General features: G+C 37.9%; 2 protein-coding genes and 1 long non-coding RNA gene across 3 annotated transcripts in view; 2 read left to right on the top strand and 1 right to left on the bottom strand.

Annotated features, from left to right (window-relative positions):
• Window positions 1-10,811, top strand: part of LOC115739165 (sm-like protein LSM36B) — a 131,538-nt gene extending 120,727 nt beyond the window's left edge. Inside the window, exon 4 of the mRNA XM_048271517.1 lies at window positions 10,702-10,811. Coding sequence (XP_048127474.1) covers window positions 10,702-10,790 — 89 coding nt within the window. The 3' untranslated portion in view covers window positions 10,791-10,811. The remainder of the gene's footprint in view (window positions 1-10,701) is intronic.
• Window positions 10,812-12,045: 1,234 nt separating this feature from the next.
• LOC115739238 lies at window positions 12,046-14,166 on the bottom strand. Its single transcript, XM_030672243.1, has one exon. The coding sequence runs from the start codon at window positions 14,164-14,166 to the stop codon at window positions 12,046-12,048; it is 2,121 nt and encodes a 706-aa protein (XP_030528103.1).
• Window positions 14,167-17,985: 3,819 nt separating this feature from the next.
• On the top strand, window positions 17,986-18,514 carry LOC115739149. Its single transcript, XR_004015191.2, has 3 exons — window positions 17,986-18,229; window positions 18,330-18,368; window positions 18,474-18,514. It is a non-coding gene; the product is annotated as an uncharacterized LOC115739149 (long non-coding RNA).
• The last annotated feature ends 5,279 nt before the right edge of the window (window positions 18,515-23,793 follow it).

Genomic DNA, 23,793 nt, shown 5'->3' with positions numbered 1-23,793 from the left:
ACAAGACACTTAATATTAATGAAAACAAGATACAAACTAACAAGTCATATGAGTCTGCTTGTGAACGATAATGAGGCGTCGCAACCCTCCCGAGGTGAACCTGAAGAAGTTTGATGGATTGCCAAGAGAGCGCGACTAACCCTTTTGCAAGGTGGCACTTGCACTTAACATGGGCTCCCAATTACTGGCCAATTAGAGCCCAAGCAAAACGCTGGAGTTTGTTTTGCTTTTACAGACTAGACATTCGTATAGATGACCTTTTTTATCTGAAGCTAAGGGACTTAATTACAATATAAATTGTCTAATGGCTAAGATTAGGATTTGGGTGGTTCAGCTTTTGTTTTGTTTCGAGTTTTTTTACTGAACGTGAGAATTAAGGATTTGGCGTATGACAGTATTTTTGAAGAAACTAACATCTTAATACAGGGACACCAAGATAATTGATGGAAACGTGTAAAAGTGGACTTCAAAAATGAAACTCTAGCTTGTATTTTGTATTTTCAAAAGTTGGGCTATGCAAGTGGCCATTAGGTGAGATCTATGAAGCATCGACACTCTTCATGGGTCTACGTATCATGTTCGACATTCTCCGACACTCTCCGACACTCTTCTGACACTTCTCGACATGCAACCGACCTGTGGTCAACGCTCCAAACACACGAGTCCAGCATCTCGACACGTCATTTTTACATGTACCAGTCAATTTTAAGTATTTCAATAAATTAGGGATCAAAATGTAAATTTATTAAAAATTATAATATTTAAGTCATATGCCCAGCTATCTCAAAATTAATATGCTCAGCCAGCTAAAAAAAAAACTAATCGTGATATAACAGAAGAAGAAAGAAAAACTCACCGCCGATATAATTTATCATGTACATATAAAAATATACATTTAATATATAACGTGTCCCAACGTGTCGAAATTCTCTATTTTTTTAGAGTGACGTGTCGGCTTGTCGTGTCGTGTCGCGTGTCGGTGCTACTTAAGGTGAGACTCGGGCCATATTTTTGGTATCTTGCCCTTTTTTTCCAATTTTGACCCCAAGTAATGTTCCTATCCTTTGTCTTTTTTTGGCGCGGATGGACTTGGCAGTCAAAACTTCCCACTACCAAAAGGAAAACCAATAACCGGGGAAGCTACTGTGGTTGCATTGGGCCCGCTCATTGCCTTCTCTATCACTGTCCCTATTTTCAAATTTATTTTATCTACCCGGGCTATGAGCATTTGCTTCGAAACCTTGTCCATATTCGATATCATTTCCATGCAATACTTTGAAAAATTATCATAAAAAAAGTCCTATAGAATTATAATTCAATTGTATATTTTACTATTTGGCCAATTTAGTATTATTTTTTTAACAAATTGTCAATATAATCTTTTCGGCCAATTTTAACCGGAATTCACTTACTTGGATATCGACACAAACGTAGACAATTTTTTTGATTTTTTATGAATTTATTTATATTTATGTTTTCTTCTTTTTTTTCTCTTTCTTCCCTAAGGCTGACGAGTATCGTCGGGGCTTCAACAATGGCAAGGGACTCTCGCCAGCCACTAGGCGAAGGCCCGCAAGCCCTCATTGGCCATTGGCGAGGGTCGCGGCCTATGAGGGCTTGCAAGCCCTCACCAGATATGGGCGAGAGCTACTTCACTTGTGATCGGTGAGGCCGCGATGGCCTTTTGCCGGCCATTTCCAAGGCCCTAGTGACCCTTGCCGACCATAGTGGAAAAAAAGAGAGTAGGAAAAAAAAAGATAAAGTTAGAATTCTTTTTAAGAATTTTGTAAAAATTATCTACATCAATGCCAGATACGGCTATCGTAAGCTAATGGAAAAAAATAAATAAATGTGCAATCAACCTAGTTTTGAGGAACGTAAATTTTTCTAAGCTAGATGATGACGTTGCCGCATCAAACAAAATGAAATTCCACTAAGCATAAATGTAACTCAGCCCTAAAAATGCCATTTCTAATCAAATGCCTCTCCCATTTTTTTCATCCTTTTTTATTTATTTATTTTTCTCGGTTTAAAGTCTAGCTATACTAGATGAATGCTAAGAAACAATAAACTGGATACAAGGCTAGGAATTGAACTACGACATGACACAAATATGTGATTACGGCATGTAGATGATGTAACAATGTAAAGGCACATCCCGAGATAGGTCGAGACCCTTAGCGAGGGGCCGGATAGAAGCTCTAAGCTCGTTGCCAGCCCCATAGGCGGAATACACAACAAAGTTTGTGACGTCTATTCACCCGCTAGATGGCCCCGAACAAACCCAGAAACATCCCGATAATTTACATCCCGTCCATGAGAAAATTACTATCCCTAGTGTAAAATTACAATCTACGATCTTACCTCAAGAAGCACAACCTATTGGATTTTCTTACTCGATGTAATTATGAGTACGAACTGATTATTTACTATCAAAAAGAGTAGACGCATGCAAGGCTTACTATGAGGAATGAAAATCCATCGATCCTCCGCATTAGTCATAAAGATAAACAAATTAGTACACTCTATTCGAACAGACATTTGAGGGAATGCCGCGTGGATGGTAAATAAGAAAGTTGATGTGGATGAAACACCTAAGTAGATTATTGGTTTCACGATCATAGAGCCTCACTCCACTCATCCCAGAATTCGTAATACATGCCCCACTCCGGTTTGTAGAGGCAACCGAAATGAGCCATCAACAGCCAAACAAAGGCAAGAAGCTCCCCCCCTTTGCTCAGCACCTGCACATGTGCCTCTCCCTTTATATTAAGAGCTGCAACACACAGCATCTCCACCCACACTCCGCTCATCACCTCCCACTTCTTTTCATCAAATTGTCTCATTCCTTGGGCCGCAACGAGTCCTACGTCGAGCAGGGATTCCGAGGGGTTGGTACCATCCGATACGGCCCTTGCTTGAGGGGGGCCTTCATCGTACAATTTATGGCATGTCTCTTCCAGATCCTTGGTCTTAAAACTGCTGATGCGGCGCTGAAGCTCCAGCAGTGTTTCCGTTGCTCTCATTTGGGCAGTGCCCACCATCGCCACATCGGACACCACGTTAGGCTGATTAAGTAAAAGATACAACATGAAGTCGGAGAGGATCTTGCAGAATTCCCTTTCGTCATTTTTTTCGGTGGGTTTCTCTATGTTGTACCAGATTTCAGTAGTAATATGAAGCCAAATGATATGGTTGTGGACATTAGCCTTGGCGATACGCTGTAAAACTTCGTCATGATTGCCCGAAAGAATATTACCACCAGCCTTAATCATCCGCATAACATTTTCCGGATCATCCGCATTCTCAGCTTCACCTTTCACCACGTTAAAGAGAAAGATCCATAGCTTCTTAATAAAGAGATTCTTGGACACGTACTTTGCATTCCCAATCATTGATCTTTTACCACAGCATCTGGCGATTGTCTCACCAGCTTGCTGGAAACAAGAGATGATCTTGTCCGCCATTCTGTGTGAAAAACGGCATATATCCTTAAAAACGACCATGTCCCAGAATTGATTGCACTTACATATCTTTCTCGGACTCTCCTTCAATGCCTCGGAAAAAAGGTTGCAAGCAGCAATGGATTCTGACCACCTTCGAAGTATTAATGGTGTATTGAACACCTCGTACGTAACATCGGTGTTAGGTTCTACTTTGCATTTGGCATATCGGGGCTTGCTCAAGTAATCCGTGCTGGATACCACCTTGTAGAGAAATGAATCAAGCTTAGATGAACATGTGGTATTGTGCTTGATTCCGGCAACAGTCCAATCAGAGAAAATGAGCATGAACAGACCTATCCCATCAAGAACAATCCCTCCGAAAAGAAGGACATGAGTAATTTTTACATCAAGTTCCGGGAGCCCATGCTTCTTCCAGTGATTGAACAGGCCCAATGCCACCGCAACGCCAGTGAAGGCTACGATGCGCACAATGTAGCTCCAATTGTGATGCATTGCCAAGGCTTTTGTGTGGAGCTCATCGTAAATAAAATTGAGTTCGACTGATATCACCCTTAAGGCATCTACCGCAGAAACTTTGGCGAAATATTCACGGCTCATTATGCGTTGTTGTTTTGTGAAGATGAGATCTGCGATGAGGACCTTAAAGATTTGAAAGAATGAGTAAGCATGCTTCACCACAATGCTCTCGTCAAGCTTTGCTTTTTCTTCATCTAAACAACCCTGTCCATCCCCTAGAACATTGAGTTCTTCACGCAATTGAGATTCTGCGGCCAGTCTTGGTTTGTCGTCTAAGAGCAATGATTCCCTGAGCTTTGGGAGGCTCGAGAGATAAAGTGCTAGTGTCCTCTCTGCAATTTTTATAACCCCTGCAAAAAACACCAGGATCGTTGGGATCACAAGTGATTTGTCGCTAGGAAATATCCGCAGGAAGACGTAGATGGCAGCGCTGGCTTGGAATATGAGACTGAGCAGGTGTCGTTGCCAAAGTGAACTGTCCTCGAGAGAAAAGGCAGTAATGGTGTCAGGACCACCAAGATGTAACAAGAGAAATGAGGCCCAAAATGCTTGAAGTGCTCCGTCCACTTCTGGTACATGAGCGTTTGAATTGTCTTGGTTGTGAGAGATGAGCCCAACCGCAAATGTAGCTACCGAGTCAGCCATTAAATAGGCCAACCACAAGAGGAAAAGAATGCGGTGGTCCGCTGTTTTCTTTCTAAGGGGTGCAAATAAAATGAGAGAGACCTGAAGCGAGAGGCTCAGCACGACGAAACCTCGGATGTTCCATTTGTTCCACAAGTCCGAGATGAAGCTAAATGCCATGTCTTTCGCGTAGTTTGAATTTTGTCTCTGTTCTCTAATGTAATCTCGGTCACAATAAAATTATCCTGTCAACATCCATGTGAGAGTTTACATGCATCAAGAAAATAGGGCTTTGCAGACATTATAAGGAAGCCTTGAAGTAGAAACTTACAGGCAAGGCAAATGGTTGGAAGGTGGGTTGAAGGATGAAGAAGTGCTGGCCTTGCTCTGCCTCGGCTTCAGTGATTGGTGTGGTTAGATTCCCGGAAGGATCACATGAATTTATATATCTGGCCTTGTACTGTTATTCCTTCTCCTCCGTTAGATTAGATAATATCACCATTCTACCATCGTCATGATAAAAAGATATTTGCATATCATTTTTGTTGACTGAAGCTTGACTTTTAAAACATGTCCGCAGATGGACATCTCAAAGTCCTGTCGAAAAAGTATATTATGGGGACAACTTAAGCTTGTTCATGTACTAAACATCTCAAATCCTTCCTTAAAAGAATGTCTACCTTAAGTAGGTTAATTTTGAGTCCACGTATACCCTCCTAATACCACAAATTCTAATCAACATGCGAGCCAAAGCATAACTGTTCTAAAGCCAAAGCTTCAGAAGGACCTGACCTAATTAAGCGCTATGTTCTTGCTTAGTTTGAAGATTGTCGCCCCTCTCCAATATATCATCGGTTATGGGAAGAATAGTAGGGAGTGCATATATACATGTTGAGATAATTTCTTATTTGATTGTCAACAAACGGTATCTATAAAAAATAAAAATAATAAATAATAATAAATAAAAAAAACAAGGAGCCAAAATAATAGTAAACCAATCATTTCACAAAGGAACACAAGCAAGGCATCTCATGCATTAAATGGTAGAAGAAAAGTATCTCAAGCATAGATGAAGCCAAAATATTTGTGCAAGGTTGATGTTTTGTCTTGGATTTGGTACTATCTTGATTCCACTGGCACATCTATCTGTAATTATCCGAGTATCGAACTATGAAATTTCAGTATCCATGATGAGTTTAGTGAAATAAGAAGATCAACCCAGTCGAAGAACACCATAGTTCAGCAGAAATATCTAATGAGCATTCAAATTGAGAATTGGTTAAGATACAACAGCCATATTTATACAATGCATAGGACGGTTTGCCCATATTCATAATAGTATATTGAGCCGAAAAATCCATGTTGTTCGACGATATCATATACATTTGCTGAAGAATAAAGGCGATATTATTTAATCACCCTACTAATGTTATAAAGTACTAATGCCTTGGTTTACAGAACCATTAAAAAAACACGAAATTGATTCTAATCAACGAGCACAAGCATCACTGACCAAAATTAAAGCTTACGGATGAAATTGAACATCTGCTAAGATCCCAAAGACTAAATTTTGGTATTGTATCTTTTTTTATTAATGCTAGAAATGTAATACTAGGTGATGAAATCGAGCAGTGAAGGATGTGATATATCTTTATTGAATGTTTAAACATGACTCACTTGTACTAGTAGCTAATGAAAGTTTGCTGTATCATTTTCTTCTGTAAATCAGCGTATCATTTTCTGTTCGAGTATTGTTTTTCTTTTTTTTAGCAACATGTCTTATTGTTGACCATGCGCCCTCTATATATGCAAATACCATTCACATACCTCTAAGCAAAATCTTGTATTATAAAGATCACATTGTCCCTTCTAGCAAACTCATTTTAACATCTTCTTAGGATTTGGATGGTTCACATTTTTTTTTTTCGAGTGTTTTTGGGTGAATGTGAGAATTAAGGATTTTGCGTATGCAAGTATTTTGAAGGAAATAACATTTTGATATAAGGATACCAAGATAAATGATGTAAATGTGTAAAAGTCGCCTCCAAAAATGAAACTCTAGTATGTATTTAATATTTTGAAAAGTAGGGGCATACAAGTGGTCAATAGGTGAGACTCAAGCCATATTTATAGTATCTTACCCTTTTTTTAAAACTTTGACCGAAGTAATGTTCCTATCTTGTGTCTTTTTTTGCAAAATGTTCTCAACTTGCGCATGATTTGTGAGTCACCTTTTTTTTTCTTTTGCCCAAAATCTGCTCACGCGTCCAAAAATTATTACTGATTTCTTGAAAATTGTCAACATCAAGGTCAGTTAGTGTTTCATTAACAAAATGTCCGTCTTCATCAACACTCTCACTATCAAATAAACAACAGCAATCTCCTAATATTGGTAATATTAAATAAACAAGTGGCGATTTTTGTACGGGCAGAATCTGACAAAAGTGAAAGTTGGTAATTCTTTTTGAAACAAAAGAAAATTTGAGTTAGAGTTGAGATTAGATGTAAAGTTGGGTTTTTTATTTTATAATGGAATTAGACTTGGTAACCAGTGGTGTCAAAAATTGGACATCCAGCAGAGTGATGCTACAATCCTTGGCCTCACTTTTTCTTTAACTTGGACCCCCTTCATATCTTTTTTTTCTCTTTTCGTTTTTTCTTTAACTTACATCCATTTATATTCTTTCTTTCTTTTTTTTTGCATTTTTTTAACTGAGCGCCATTTATGTTCTTTCTTTTCCCCCCTTCCACGCGATGCTCCTAACTTGCACACGAGATTACGTGATTCGGGAGTCACGTTTTTTCACTTTTCAAAGAAATTGGCAGGATTTCGTGAGTCAAGTTGGTGTCCTGTAGTTGATGCACAAGTCGTGGCTCTTTATTCCAAAATAAAATTATTGAATAATATGATTAATAGCTCATGTGATTGTACCTTAAAATCATTCACCATTTACCTTGCAAAATTTGGAATCAAGTAGGTGTTTTAAGCTTCAGAAAGGCTGGAAAATTGTACAGGACATTATACTACGCTTTCGTAGATTTCTGATGTTTAACATTAAGCAATATTGAATTGTGAGAGAGCCATAAGAAAATAAACGTGCAAAACATTAAGCAATGTCATTTTCTTCCTCAAACCTTCATTTGAGATCATGTTTTAATAAATAAAAAAAGAAACTATGGAGTACATTCTCCATAGATATTAAAAGGAGATATCTCAATCTCATCGCTTCTTCTTTGTTCTTCTCATCATGTTTTTAGTTCTTGCCGAATTATTTCTAAAACTGCTCTTAGTTAGTTTTGTTACCCGAATGAAAATTCTATTAAAAGTAACAGAACCAAAAAAAAAAAAAAATGTCTATCCAAAGTCAGTAGTACATATAGAATGGCACGCGCGCCATTTTTTTTTTTTAAATTGCAATTCAAGCGAATAACTAAATGCATGAAACCTGCTTTAAATATTTTCTCCATCCGACATTAATTTTGTGAGATTGGCGTCCATATTAGCAATCAAACCAATTGTTTTGCAAACCTTGGGTGATTCAAGGAGATTACAACAAGAAGTGTATATTAACATATTGAGATGGATCCTTACTTATTTGTCAAAAGACTGTATCTCTTAGAAAATCCAAGAAGGCATAAGAATCGTAAACCAACCACTTTGCACATAAATTTGAGTTCAAGATAGATCAACTCAAATTGGTTTAACCGCTAATGAGTAAAATTAAATGTTTACAATGCGTCATGCGTGCACAAAAGTGGAAGACGCAGTTAGGTAATTGATTGTTGAACCGGGCCATCATTATGTACTTGGCAAGATAATGACAATGTCCTTCCCACTCAATTGTGATCTTGACTCAACCAATGACAAAATTCCACCAAAATGTTTCATTCAGCCAAAGAAATAGAAAAAAGAAATCTTTTCCTTTCATGTGGATGATTGATATAAGCCAATGCCAAATTGGAGTTAATAAAAAGTGGGACCCTCCAAGCAGGCATCTCCCACCAAAAGCAAGGGGCGACAGGTTTTCCTTTTTAACTAGACAAGATTGAATGTCACAAAATTATATAAAAGAGTAAATAATGCGTAGAAAAGTGAGTGAACAGCTTTGAAATCGAGTCCTTGTCTTTTTGCATTTTCAGCATCGGACAACATTGCTGTAGCATTGATGTTGTTATTTGTTTCATTTCCAGTGGAAAGAGTTGCCATAACAGTAGAAACTACTCTATTGACTACAACATCCCACATCGGATCGTCTGATACCTTGAAAAACCACTTCATTTTGTTGCGCCATATATTGTAATCCTTTCTATCAAAGTATGGTGGTTTATTGTTGAAGTGTACACCACTTGCTCCTAAAAAATTGTTGCTAGATATAATAGATAGTTAACTCAGAAATAAAACACTTCAAAAAATAATAAGGTACTTGCTCTGATATCAATTGTTGGATCTAGCAATATTACCTAGACGAGAGATGAATATGTGATTCTGAACGGTTTTGAAACTTAATGCGAAATTTAAACAAGTTCAAAACACAAACTGAAAAAGTTCAATTATAAATTCAGAATACGACATGCAGAGATCTAAACATAGCAATGAGAGTTTAGAATAAAAAAGAATTGCACGCAAAGTTTATAGTGGTTTGGCTTTAGCAAGCCAACGTCCACTCTCCCACGCTAACAGCCGATTGGCTGATTTCTAGTATACGAATCGTGGAAAGGTTACAAGAGATATCACTCTTTGTCACTCTTACAAAACCTTTCAAAGATGAAACTTATAGCTCTCGAGAACAGGAATATGTGAATATGAACAACTAAGGCACTTTGAAATTTTAAGCTCTGATCTCTCTTTACTGGTCACCATGGATCTTCTTTTTTATATTCCTTCACATCCAAACTAGTCGTTGGACAAGTCTTCAAAAGATCACTTATCAATCGTTGGTTGGATACCATCAATTTTGATTGAACAAGACTGTATCCGGAAAGTTATAGTAGCCATTAGAGTAGAGTCTGAACCCTTCAAATTCAGTCGCCCATACAACCAAATCTTTAGTTTCCATAAATAGATTTAATTCAAATCTTCAGAATATCTTGTACCATGAAATGTAACATTCAATTGAAGATATTCTCCTGATCCGATTGGAAAATAATCCTGTCAATCAAATATTACAGACTTTCATAAATAACTTAACCAAATTAGAAACCCGCCAAACATGGATCTTCAAAAACTGGTCGAAAGATATTGCAAAATCTGAATAAGATTCAGAAGCGGTCTTGAGAAGAAGAACTCTTTAAATCCGAACATACTAGAACAGTGACTCTGAACATACTAGAACAGTGACTCTGAGCTTTAGTAAAGTCCTTGCTGATGTGTCACATAAGTCTTCTTGAGATTAAGTCTTCAAAGGCAATATCTTCTTCCATCTAAATAAAAGACTCTGACTCTCTCGGAAGGAAGTACGTGACAACTTCACCTTGAGTTTGAACATTAGATTTGGAAAAATATAAGCTTTAATTCACGTGTTCATTCCTGCAATAAAAAGCTTATTGGCATTAACCAGATTCTTTCCAAATAAGGATAGTTTTGTCAAAATCAAAATATTCAGAAGGAAGGTTTTCTAAACACTTATGTGGAATTGGAGTTTGGTTGCTCGAAAGCCGTTTGATCCATTCCGTCATCATGAAAATGAGAGGATTATAAGGTAATACCCTCCATGTGGACTTTGCGCTGTAATCTGCAGTAAATCCTAATCAGAAGGAAAGGTAAGTTGGATGATACTAAATAATTGATCTGCAATGTTCCTGATAAGCATGTTCTCCTTCTCCGACAATCAGTTCAGAACCACAAATCCTGCGCTGTACGAAGTTGTGTGGTGTTCTTCTACGTTCATGATAAGTTGGAGTTTAAAGGAGGTATCCTAGCCTGCCTGGATGGATATATGAACATGGCAATGGAACAGACAGAAGTGTAGGTCAACAAGCAGCTGAAAAACGAGTATGGTGATGCTTTTATTCAAGAAAGTAATGGTAATAATGTATTTGGAATTTTCGATTTTTCAGTCATATCTTTGCTGACTCGGGGCCATTCTCATTGCAGTTCTGGACATCAGCACTTCAAAGCGGACTCTGGCAGATGGGGCTTGGCGTCGATCGTGCTATGTAATGTGGCATGGTGGAGTTCTGTAGTCAAATTTTTTTTTATATGTACCTTCTTGGCTGCAGTGTCGTACGGTTCCAGAATTGTGGAAAATTGAACAGGTTCCAAATGTTAGAGCTGGTCTGTGATTACTACCGATAGTCCTGCATCTTATTAGATCCGTTTGTGAATTGGTTCACAAGGATTCATTATGCCCTAGCTCTTCCCAATTTAGCATGTCATTGAATGTATCTGGTTCTCAGTTTCTGTATTGCCAATTGACTGAACGATGCCCTGTTTGTGAACAAGGCGAACTGCTTTTAAGCATCAACCTTGGATGCATCGGTCAATGTCTGTACAGTTGGTTCTATTGCAAAAAGCTCATGTAGATAATGGATATCATGCCTGTTAGAATATACGAAGTCGTGTTTTGCACTCACAACCAAGAAGAGTCGTATCAGATTATTTAACCAATCGACCGAAATTAGACCACCTAAAAATCCTTCATGTCCTTCCATGGAAATTGCATATTGGGTTTGTAAGAGACAGCTATTCCGTTTCTAATCATTTCCTACAAAGCAATCATCCAAATTAATCGACTTCTTCGCAAGAATGAGAATGGCGCTTTAATTGGTCCAAAATTGCTCAACCATAATAGGATGTTTTCACATATTTGTGTCTGTTAATATGAATACAAAATCTTGATACTCCTGAATTTACAGCCCCGTCTATGAGAAATTAGTATTTCCTGTGTAAATTTACAATCTGTCATTTTCCCTTAATAGGCTTCACTTATTAGACTTATTTTCTCCTTTTCATAGGATTATCTGCATGGACTAGTTGTATTGTGAAGGGCACATTTCTAGATTTGAAAATCCGCTTAAAGTCTGGAAACTCAAGCGTTATTTCCTATCCTCTTCCTCTTGATTTCCGTTATTATTTATTATGATGATCTTTTTAATCTTGTTCCGACCCAACACCACTCCTTTGCTTCGCTTTGATATCTTGAGTCAATCTTCATCCGTTCATATCCACTGCATTCTCACAGACTATCCATCTTTCTATTATCAAAGATATTACATTTAAACATAACATTATATTGCAAATACAAAGTTGCATCTGGTACTAAATCTTATATTGATTATTCCATAGCTATCGAATATAGCTTTCCTCATAACATACGACACAGACTCACATAATTGCACTTAAAGATACTACAGATGTGAATTGAAGGTGCCTTACCGAATCGTAAATTCGTTAGGGAAGGCGTGCGATTTACAAGATTGAATATTCCCAAGGCAGTTACTACATTGAATCTCTATTGTAGTGGATGCCCCAACCAGGTTTGTAGAAACAACCGAAATGAGCCATCAACAACCAAACAAAGGTCAGAAGCTCTCCACCTGTGCTCAGCACCTGCATATGAGCCTCTCCCTTAATATGAACTGCTGCATAACACAGCATCTCCACCCACACTCCGCTCATCACCGCCCACTTCATTTCCTCAAGCCTTTCCATCTCGTGGGCCAAATTGATCCCCCTGTTGAGTGGGGTTGTGGGATCGAAGGCCGTGAAAGGACCCTCAAACAACATCTTGCTTAGTCCCTCCACATCCTTGATCGCATCACGGATGCAGATCTCTAGCTCGCACAGTGTGTCGGATGATGTGACTTGGGCAATATCCGCCACGGCGGACACCACGTTAGACTGATTAACAAAAAGATACAACATGTAGTCAGAGAGGATCTTACTGAATTCCCTCTCGTTATTTCTGAATGTGAATGGTTTCTCTCTGTTGTACCACATTTCAGTAGCAATATGCCACGTTAAAATACTGAATTCGTAATTAACGTCACTGACATACTCTAAAAGATTGCCACGATGGAACTCCCCCAGTCCACTCTGGAGAAACAGATCACCTCTAGCCTCGAATATCATCCTTACCTCTGTCGGGCCATCCGCATTCCTGGATTTACGTCTCACCTCGTTGAAAATAAAGATCCATAGCTCCTTAACAAAAGGATTCTTGGACACATACTTCGTGGACGCCATTATTGGTTTTTCTTGATGGAAACAAGAGATGCTCTTCTCAACCAGACGGAATAAAAAACTGCGAATATCAGGAAAATCGATGATTCCGCGGCACCGATTATGCTTATACATCTTTCTCGGACTCTCCTTAAAGTACTCGGAAAAAAGGTTGCACGCAGAGATGGATTCTGACCACCTTCGAAATATCAATGGTGTATCTAAGACCGTGAAAGTAACATTGTCATTAGCCTCTGTTTTACATGTGGCAAATCGGGGCTTCCTCATATTATCTGAGACAGATACCAACTTGCAGAGAAATGAACCTAGGATAGATGATCCTGTGCTGTAATACTGGATTCCAGCAACAGTCCAATCGGAGAAAACAAGCATGAACATAGCTATCACATCAAGAGCAATCTCTCCGAAGAGAAGGACATAAGTAACTTCCACGTCGTATTTGAGGAACTGACCCTTCCCCGACCAATGAAACAAGATGAAAGCCACCGTGACACCAATGAAGGCTACGAAGCGGAAAATATAGCTCCACTTGGATCGTATTGCCAGCGCTTTTGTATGGAGCACCTCATACATAAAATGGAGTTCAACTGATAACACCCTCAATGCATCCATTGCAGAAACTCTGTGGAAATATTCGAGGCTCATTTGGCGTTCATCACTTTTGAAGATGATATCTGTGAAGAAGACCTTAAAGATGTGAAAGAAGTAGTAAGCACACATCACCACAACGCTCTCGGGAAGGTGTGCTTCCTCATCTAAATATCTATACTCCAGGAAATTGCCTTCAAGTAACTTGGAATATGCATCCTTCCTATACTTATACCCTGAGAGGATCGACTCCCTGAGCCTCGGGAGGCTCGAGAGATAAAGTGCCAGTAACTTCTCCACATTTTTTATGAACGAGGAAAATAACACTAGCATCGTTGGGATTACCAGCGACTTGTCATTGGGAAATACCTTCACAAAGACATAAAGGACAGTAGCGACTTGAAAGATGGAACTCACCACATTCCGTTGCCAAAGCTTATTGTCGTCTAGAGAGAAGGCAACGATAGTGTCCGCACCACCAAAATGTGATAAGAGTAGTGAGGCCCAAAATGCGTAAATTGCTCCATGTTCTGCTCGATGTTCAACTGAAAGAGCGCTCAGATTGCCTTGATTGTGAGAGATGAGCCCAACCGTGAATACAGCTACCCAGTTAGCCATCAAATATACTAACCACAAGAGGAAAACGATGCGGTCGTCCACCGTTTGCTTTCTAATGCGTGCAAATAGAACGAGAGAGATCTGAAGCAAGACACTCAGTATGATGAAGCCTCGGATGTTCCATCTCAGCCATACCTCCGAAATGAATGCAGATATTAGTTCGACTGCCATCGCTCCTCTATAATATAATCTCGGTTACAACAAAAATATCCTCTCAACGGAGTGCTTCACATGCATCAAGAAAACAATGCTTTGCGAGCATTATAAGGATATACACGGAAGCATATCCTCTTCTTGCTCTCAATGTAGTTAATATTAAGAGAGATGATTAAGAGGTTGGGGGGGTTTGCGAATAAGGAGGATGGCGCCGCACTTGCGGAGCACTGGCCTTGCTTAGATTCCCGGAGGTATTACGAGAATAGATAAATGTTACAATTCTACCATCGCTGTGAAAAGTTGTATGCGCCCAATAAGTTTTGTCCATGTAAAGGTAAAAAATATTCTTTTTATTCTTTTTTCTCAACCTCTTGCCTTTTGTCCATGTAGGGCAAGATATTATTTTTCCTCTTTCCTCACCTTTTCTATATTTATATACAGATTCATTATTTAAAAGTTTGGAAGGTATATCGCGTTTAACAAGTCGTATGGGTGTGCTTGTAAAGGATAAGTAGGTCATCTTCCACATCAGGAAAATAAAAGCCTCTCCAGCCAACTAAAGTCGAGTACTTGAATGGATGGAAAAAGATACTACAAGTGTTATGACTTTTGTACGTCACTCAATTTGATGTCAAAACTTTTCGCCAGATCGCTTAAGTACCACTATTAAAATAAATGATTACTTAAGTGCCAACTCCATTTGGGATGCTAAAAATCAGACATGGCCGACGTTCCTAGGCAGCATTAATTGCCCTAAACGGCACCATTTGACACATGATTTTCCCAAGTTTGGCTTTTCTTCAAATCCTAACCTCACAATAGGTAATTTGGGGAAAAATTCAGCCTCTTCCTCAAACCTTAAATTCACAACCTTGGATTTGGGGCAAAATTAGTAACTGAAACTTGCAATAGAGGTCTGCTACTTCATTGGTGTGATCTTGTCTTACGGGATTGCAATTTTTACAGTGTGATTATGAGGATGGATAGTAACAAAGAGCCGTAATGAAGGTTCAGAGGAGAACAACGTCGCCCTTGTGGATGCCCATTGTGGAGAGGTGGGAGGCGACATAACACCAAGGCTCACGGAAGGGGACATGGACGCCGGAGGAGGCATCAATGAAGGCGGGGGAGCCGCAGTGGGAACAGGAGGAGATGAAGGTAGTGATGTCGAGGGAGGGGTTGGAAGGGAGAGGCATGGGTTGCGCTTGCTGTAGAAGTTGGAATTGGAGCTTTGGAAACAGCTTTTGGGTCGATTTGGAGTAGATTGGTGGCATGAAAGATGAATCCTAACGTCCTAAGAACTTGAGGTTCAGGCCAAGCGAAACTTTAGGTGATTTAGGCAATTTAATTCGAATACAAAATACGGGAAACTTGTGTGACACTAAATGTCGACATGTACACTCACATCTAATTTTTTTCATGATTTTCTGGTATTTGAATAATGTTTTAATTTATTATGGGAAAATATAAAAGTACTTTTGATTTTATTTAATCCAAACAAACATGCAAGCCTTTGAAAGAGTGTTGTTTAATGTTCAGAAAAGCTACCGACCAAAAACGAAAAATGTTCAGAAAAGCTAGTATGTTAGAGGTTCACGTTTTCAGGACGTGCTCATAAGTTCACATCAGGGCAGTAATTTTCACGTTTGCATTTATTGTGCAGGACAGTAAGCCAATGATTTCCGATTATACCGATAAGTTGCTCATCAATATTGTATATATGACTTCGATATTAGAAACAATGGGTAGATATTTATTTCAAATTAATAATTGTGGGAGATTTTACGGGACCACTGTCAACTATTCTAAAGCTACATTTGGTCGTGCAGATAAAACTCATGATAGAATATGTTTTATCGTATTCTATGTTTGGTAGTCAGATAAAATTATCCTTGGGGGCTGTGATAGAGCCAGATAGGATTTCTCTCATCCATCCCTCAATCCACCCCCTCTTGGCTACAATCCATCTGCCTCTCGCCATGCCCAGCAGCCCCTTTGGAGGCAGGTGACCTCTCCGGCAGCGGTGGGCAGCTTCTTTGGCGAAGGTGAGGCTGCCGATGGTGGTCATGTCCAGTTGCTCGACCTAAGTCGTCTCGTTTGCCCCTCTCTTGCCTGTTGAGTTCCTCATCACTCCAGCCCAGATCCCGTTGGTCTCTACCGATCATCAGGGGGACGACTCTATGTTAGCAAGTTTTGCTGTTCTCATCCTTTGTTAGGAGCTGTCCTTTTTCATTGTTCTCTCGTCTTCCTTTTCTGTCACTCACCCGTCAAGATTTCGTCGTCTGCTTTTGTCTTATGCTTTTTTTTTTTTTTTCTAATCTTGGACAAAAGGTCAAAAAAAAAAAAAAAGGGTTTTCTATGGACACACATAAATGCTCTGATATCAACTGCTCATCTTTGGCAGCTGCTACAATTTTGGTCCTCTGAAATCTTAACGGGCCTATTGACACACGTATTAATATTCTTTTCATGCTACTTATGCTACTGTGTCTTAGAATCACAGATCAAATCCCTGGATTTCTTACTCTATCATATGTAGTCCTATTCTGACTAGAAATTCGGATGATCAAGCGTGGGCTAAAAGTTTAATCTTCAATTATTCTATTACTCCCCTGGTCTTTTTCCCTAGCACTCGGCGTGAATATATTTAATTAGGGAGGAAAATGGAGCCTGAAAAGATTTAAACTCAAGAGCTTCTTCTGTCATACAACGTGAGATCTTGTAGGACTACTCTCAATTGTTCTAAAAGTTTAAGTTGTTAGATGAATACATGGTTCAATATTCAAATTCTATCAAATTGCACCCATATGCATTAGTATATATTATTGAAATAACTTCAGTAACTATCCAAAATCTTGGTAAATTTCTTTAATATGATGATATCCTTTGAAATGCGTATATTTAGATTGCTCAGAAGTTCTTAATCAATACCGACAATTATTAATACTTCATGTTAAATCATGCCTTTCAAATGAGTAGGTTGTGTTTTCCATCATTAAATTTGATTCGATGGAGTGTGATTCATTCAAATCTAGTGGAGATTATTGCACAGACGGAGGAAAATTTCTTATATGGACCCGGGGCAACGCTGGGAAAGTGATTACATAAGCCCCGTTCTTTTGTCTCATGTCAGCCACCAGTTTCAACGCAGGACAAAGGGAGATCGACTTGCCCAGATTCATGTTTTTTTGTGACTCTCGCTCGATGGCATTTCCACTGTTTTAAAGAGGCCCAAGGTGAGATCTATTTTCCTATGGTTTATTTAATGAAACAAATCAAAATGGTAATATCTAAACAATAAGTAGTATATGAAGATTTCAATTGCATCTTTCAAAATAGTAGATATTGTTTTCCAGTAAAAAAAATGATTGGATGGATAGTGCTCCCACATAAAAGAAATTTTAGAACGCAAAAAAAAAATAGGAAAGTAAATATGCAGAATACTTTGAACTTCTGATCAATTTAGGATTTCTTAATTATTAACACATAACCGTGAGGAAAGGTTCATTAGTCTCTGCTTCTTTGATTGCAAGAAAGTAAGAAGTAATTGTTGACGTAGAACATTATTTGGTGTTTGTCAAACTATGTGTATACAGTGATTAATTTTCTTTTTCCCTAATCACGTTCAGATGGATGGAAAGCTTTTTGCCTAATTGAGAATAATGTTAATGATGGAGAAGAGATCAACAATTCAGTTGAAGATACTAGAGATAGAGTCATGACATCAGAAAACATGGAACTTGCTTCACATTGCTTAGTTTCGGAGTTTGAGGCTTATGTTATATTATGTTTCGTCCCTTCTACTTATTTATTTTGGAAGACACAGATTCTGATATTCCGGGTCATCCTGTAAATAAGAGCAAGTGGATTGGCTAATCCTGTAAACTTATGTGCACCAAGGCAAGTACTTAAACCCTGGTCTTCACTCTCAAACCCCCCACTTGAAAAAAAATCCCAGTTTGGCTCTCCGGCTGTAACACTTGGTTGAAGAGTTGAAGTGTGAAGTGTGGGGATACCTAAAGTCATGGCGCTACGCTTGCTTCTTCTTGTCTCATTTCTGCTCGTCTGCACAGTACAAGTAGAAGAACGCCATTCTCGTCTTTGAAATTCACTTGGGTCTTTTTCCTTCTTTTGATTTGGGCGGACAACTTCATTTTTCTTTGACAAAAAACTTGCAGGTGTCGTCAGATATCGACCTAGAGAACTCTCACACCCAGGTCATTTTCTCTCCTTTCTAAACCAAACCTTCTTTTAACCTCAACTTTACAGCTCAACCAGCACTTCCAATCTTTGAAACTGTAAGTGTTCTTTTTCTTTTTCAGGTTGTGAAGGGAGCTAACAGGAGGCTTTTGCGGACCTTGGGTATGTACTCATCGTCTCTTTCTCATTGGGTATGATCCATCCAATTTGTATTTAATTGCATATCAGTAGCTATATCATAATGCACGCGAGTTTATGATGTTAGACAGCTGACAAAACAAAAAGATAATGTTGAAGAAATCAATGGCAGTTTTTAACGGGGGCAAATTTAGACTAAAGCGAAACTTAATATTTTTTAATACAAAAGATAATTTTAAATCGAATTACATAAAGTTATGAGTTTTTCATTATTTGGTTTGTTAATTAGTGGTGTCGAAGATTGGCCATTCAGCAAAGTGACGCTGCAATCCTTGGCCTAACTGTTTTTCTTTAACTTGGACCCACTTCATATTCTTTTTTTCTTTTTGTCTTTTTTCTTTAACTTTGATTCGTTGATATTCGTTTTTCTTTTGTTTTTTTAGCTTAGACCCATTCATGTCCTTTCTTTTCCCCTTCTCTCGCAATGCTCTTAACTTGCACGAGATTACGTGATTCGAGAGTCACGTTTTTCCCTTTTCAAAAAAATTTTGGCAGGACTTTGTGAGTCACGTTGGTGTCCTAAAGTTGATGCACAAGTAGTGGCTCTTTATTCCAAAATAAACTTACTGAATAATTAAATTAATAGCTTATGCGATTGTACCTTAAAATCATTTACCCATTCCTTGCAAAATTTTTTGAATCAAGTAGGTGTTTTAAGCTTCGGAAAAGGCTGGAAAATGGTACAAGACATTCTAGTATGATACTTTCGTAGATTTTTTTTTTTTTTTTTTGGTAAGGAAAAAAAAATTTTGGCAAGGGACTTTCGTAGATTTATGATGTTTAAAACATTGAGAGTTTTTGAATTTTGAGTGAATTTAGTTCAAATGACTAATCGAACAATCGTTTTGCAAATGCTGGAAAATGGTACAGGACATTCTAGTATGCTTTCGTAGATTTCTGATGTTTAAAACATTAAGAGTTCTTGAATTTTGAGTGAATTTAGTACAAATGACTAATCGAACAATCGTTTTGCAAACCTTGGGTCATTTAACGGGATTCCAACGAGAAGTGTATATTATCATATTGAGATGGCTACTTATTTGTTTTGTCAAAAGACTACTCTATGAAAAAACCCAAGAAGGTTGAAGAATCGTAAACCAACCATTCCGCAAATAAATTGGAGCTCAATATAGATCTAACTCGAGTTTGGTTTAACTACTGGTAGGTAAATTTAGATATTTACAATGACTCGTGTATCTACGAAAGTGAAGACACGATTCAGTTATGGCAAGATAACTCAATGTCCTTTCACTCAATTATGAGCTTGATTCAAGCAATGACAAAATCCCACTAAAAAGTTTAATTTAGCCAAAGAAATGGAAAAAAAAAAACTTGCCTTGATATAAGCCAAAGCCAAATTGGAGTTATTATAAAGTGGGACGCTCCAAGAAGGGATCTCCCACAAATAGCAAGTGGCGACAGGTTTTCCCACAAGCCAGGAATCTCTCTTTATCTTTCTTTCTATCGATAATTGAATTCTTCGACCTGAAATTGTTCCCTTACTTTATTTATTTTTTTACTAGACAAGATTAAATATTATACAATTAAAGTTCATAGAAACATAAAGTTTGTCTGTTAAGATTGCGTGAGCTCAATAAGCTTTGTCCATATGAAGAACAAAATATTTTTGTCTTCTCTATCATCACCCTTTTGCCTTTTATCCATGTAGGGCAACGTATTGTTCTTCTTCTTTTTCCTCAGCTTTTTCCTTCTTTATATGTAGATATATAATTTAAAAGAATTGAAAATTCCTGGTAAAGATTATTGGTCTTTGGCTTGTTTACCGGTATCTCATGCCTTAAATGGCAGAAGAAAAGTATCTTATGCGTGGACGATGCTTAAATTACTTTGTGCAGGTTCGTGTTTTATTGTCAAATCGTTCCTATATCCATTCTGCTTGTGCCTCCATCTATAATTACCTGAATTTCAAAATATCAATCTTCAATATATGGTTTAGTGAGTGATACCACATCTAACAATACACTTAATATTAATGAAAACAAGATACAATCTAACAAGTCATATGAGTGTCCTTGTGAAGGATAATAAGGTGTCGTAACCCTCCCAAGGTGAACCCAAAGAAATTTGACGGATTGTCAAGTGAGCGCGACTAACCCTGTAGTGACACTTAGCAAGGGATCCCAATTGCAACTTGCTTTCCTCAAAAAATTATGTTTTTCTTTAGGAGCCGCCACTAACTTATTACAAGTCAATTAAAGCCCGAACAAAATGTGGTAGCTTGTTTTACTTTTACAAACTAGAGATTCAGATAGATGACTTTTTTTTATGTGAATGTATGGGGACTTGATTACAATAGAAATTGTCTAACGGCCGAGATTTGTACCTTCTCTCTTAATGGGAAAAACATTTCTGTGATATTTTTCTTCATTCGTATATTTTTCAAAACACGTAAACCTAAATCATGCAAGGAGAAGTCATATGAAAAAAATTGAACAAAGTGATAATCAAACAAATTACGAAGATATAATCACTAACAGTACCGTAAGTAGCTCTTTGCCAAAAAAAAAAAAAACAGCATCGTAAGTAGAAGTCAAACCATATCGGGCAAAAATATAACAACGCCTTGCTATTAAGCCCCGGATAGGACTACCGTAAGCCAATACCAAAAAAAAAATTTGCATGACAGTCACATTGTGCATGATTGTGTGACAGTGTTATGCTTAACACAAAAAACTTCACAACTTTTTTTTTTAATGTTATGTGCTAGCGGCATTGGACGGTCAGCCTAGCAAGGCTAAAAAAAATATGCAATCAACCTAGTTTTAAGGAATGTGAATGTTTCTAAGCTACATGATGACGTTGCCGCATCAACCAAAATGAAATTCCACTAAGCATAAATGTAACTTGGCCCTAAAAATGCCATTTCTAACCAAATACCTCTTCGATTTTTTCATCCTTTTTTTATTTATTTGTTTTTCTTTTTCATTTCTATCCATGATAAACAAAATTGAAAGTCTAACTATACTAAATGCATGCTAAAAAGCACTAAACTGGATACAAGGCTACGAACTGAACTACGATATGACGCAAATATGTGATTATGGCATGTAGATGATGCAAAAATGTAAAGGGACATCCCGAGATAGGTCGAGACCCTTATATCCTTAAAAACAAGAGCTGGCGATTGTCTCGCCAGCTTGCTGGAAACAAGAGCTGATCTTGTCCACCATTCGTAATAGAAAACTGCAAATATCCTTAAAAACGACCATGCCCCAGAATTGATTGCGCTTACATATCTTTCTCGGGCTCTCCTTCAATGCCTCGGAGAAAAGGTTGTAAGAAGCGATGGATTCTGACCAGCTTCGAAGTATTAATGGTGTACTTGATTATCACCTGCCCATTTAATGATATGTACTCGATTATCGCCATCAAAACTAATCCAACTTGCTCATTAAATGGGCAGACAATAATCAAGATGTCGCATTATATCTAGCAGAGGATTCAACTATAATTAGCACATCACACTTCTCATTGCATTCATTAATTACAAGAGAAAGAGATAATATATAACTCTGCAAAATAGATCCACGTGTCTTCCTATTGATAGGGAGTATGAAGCACACCCCAACACATAGTTCTGCAAAATATCAAATGAGCATTCAAATTGAGAGTTAACAAAATTATATAATATCCAACGGATATTTGGTTAAGATACGAGATTCATATTTATACAATGCATAGGGCGGTTTGCCCGCATTCATAGCAGTACATTGAGCCGAAAAATCCATGTTATTTGATGATACATATACATTTACTGAAGAATGAACCGATAATTCACACTACTAATGTTATAAAGTACTAATGCCTAAACCATAGAAGAAAACACCAAATTGATTCGAATCAACGGGCAAAAGCATCATTGACCAAAATTAAAGCTTACGGATGAAATTGAACATTTAATAATATCCTAAACACTAAATTTTTATATTGCCTCTTTTTTTGTTAATGCTAGAAATATAATACTAGTTGATGAAATCAAGTAGCAAAAGATGGGAAATATTATAAAAAAAATCATAAAACTATTTGTGTTAATTCAGGCCTAACTTTTTTTTTTTGGCCGATTCAGTCGTAAACATTTTGGAATTGTGCCAATTTAGTCCATTTGGCTAATTTTGGCCGGTCAACGTTGACGTAGACGTTAGCTCGCTGGCGACATAATGTTTTAGTATTTTTTATATTTTAAAATTTTTTTCTTTTCTTTATTTTTTTTTCTTCCCCTTCCCCGTCGACTTCGCTAGCCCGGATCTTGCGAGGTCGAGCCTCGCCATGGCTGGGCGAGACTCGGCCTCACCGGCCATGGCCTCGGGTTGGTCACCAAGGTCCGGCAACCCAATAGAGGTACAAGAGGGAAGGGGAAGAAATAATAAAGAAAAGAAAAAAATCATAAAAGTCAAAAATATGAAACTATTATATTGCTGGCCGAAATTCACTAGATGAATTGAAATAACACAATCACAAAAGGTTTAGAACTAAATCGACAAAAAAAAATAGTTTATGACTGAATTAGCACAATTACAATAGGTTTAGAACTTTTTTGGTAATTTTCTCGTTAACAATGTCATATATCTTTATTGCATCTTTAAACATGATTCACTTGTTCAAGTAGCTAATGAAAGTTTGTTGCATCATTTCTTCTATAAATCAGGGAATCATTTTCTGTTCACTTTTGTAAATTGGTGCTTATATTGATTTTGGACTGGGTCCTTTTATTCTAGGGAAATACGAAAAACATGTCTTACTGTTGACCCTACGTCTTCTATTTATGCAAATATCATTCAAGTACCTCCAAGCAAAACTTTATGTTGTAAAGATCACACTGTCCCGTCCAGCAAACTCATTTTAACATCTTGCTTAGGATTTGGGTGGTTCAACTTTTGTTTTGTTTCGAGTTTTTTGGGTGAATGTGAGAATTAAGGATTTTGCAAAAGTCTTTGGAAGAAAACAACATTTTAATATAGGGACACCAAGATAATTGACGGAATTGCGTAAAGGTGGCCTCTGAAAATCAAACTCTAGTTTGTATCTGGTATTTTCGAAAGTAGGGCTATGCAAGTGGCCACATTTTTGGTATCTTGCCCTCTCTTTTTTCCAAATTTGACCCCAAGTAATGTTCCTATCCTTTGACTTTTTTTTTGGCACGGATGGACTTGGCAGCAAAACTTCCCACCACCAAAAGGAAAACCAATAACCGGGGAAGCTACTGCGGTTGCATTGGGCCCGCTC

Source organism: Rhodamnia argentea, chromosome 10, assembly GCF_020921035.1.
Source record: "Rhodamnia argentea isolate NSW1041297 chromosome 10, ASM2092103v1, whole genome shotgun sequence".
In the NCBI taxonomy this organism is placed as follows: Eukaryota; Viridiplantae; Streptophyta; class Magnoliopsida; order Myrtales; family Myrtaceae; genus Rhodamnia; species Rhodamnia argentea.
The sequence above is the reverse complement of the archived record's forward strand: the minus strand, read 5'-3'. Positions and strand labels throughout refer to the sequence as shown.

Bases quoted from the DNA above. Each gene is read 5' to 3' on its own strand.
- LOC115739238 (XM_030672243.1), bottom strand. From the start codon at position 14,166: ATGGCAGTCGAACTAATATCTGCATTCATTTCGGAGGTATGGCTGAGA.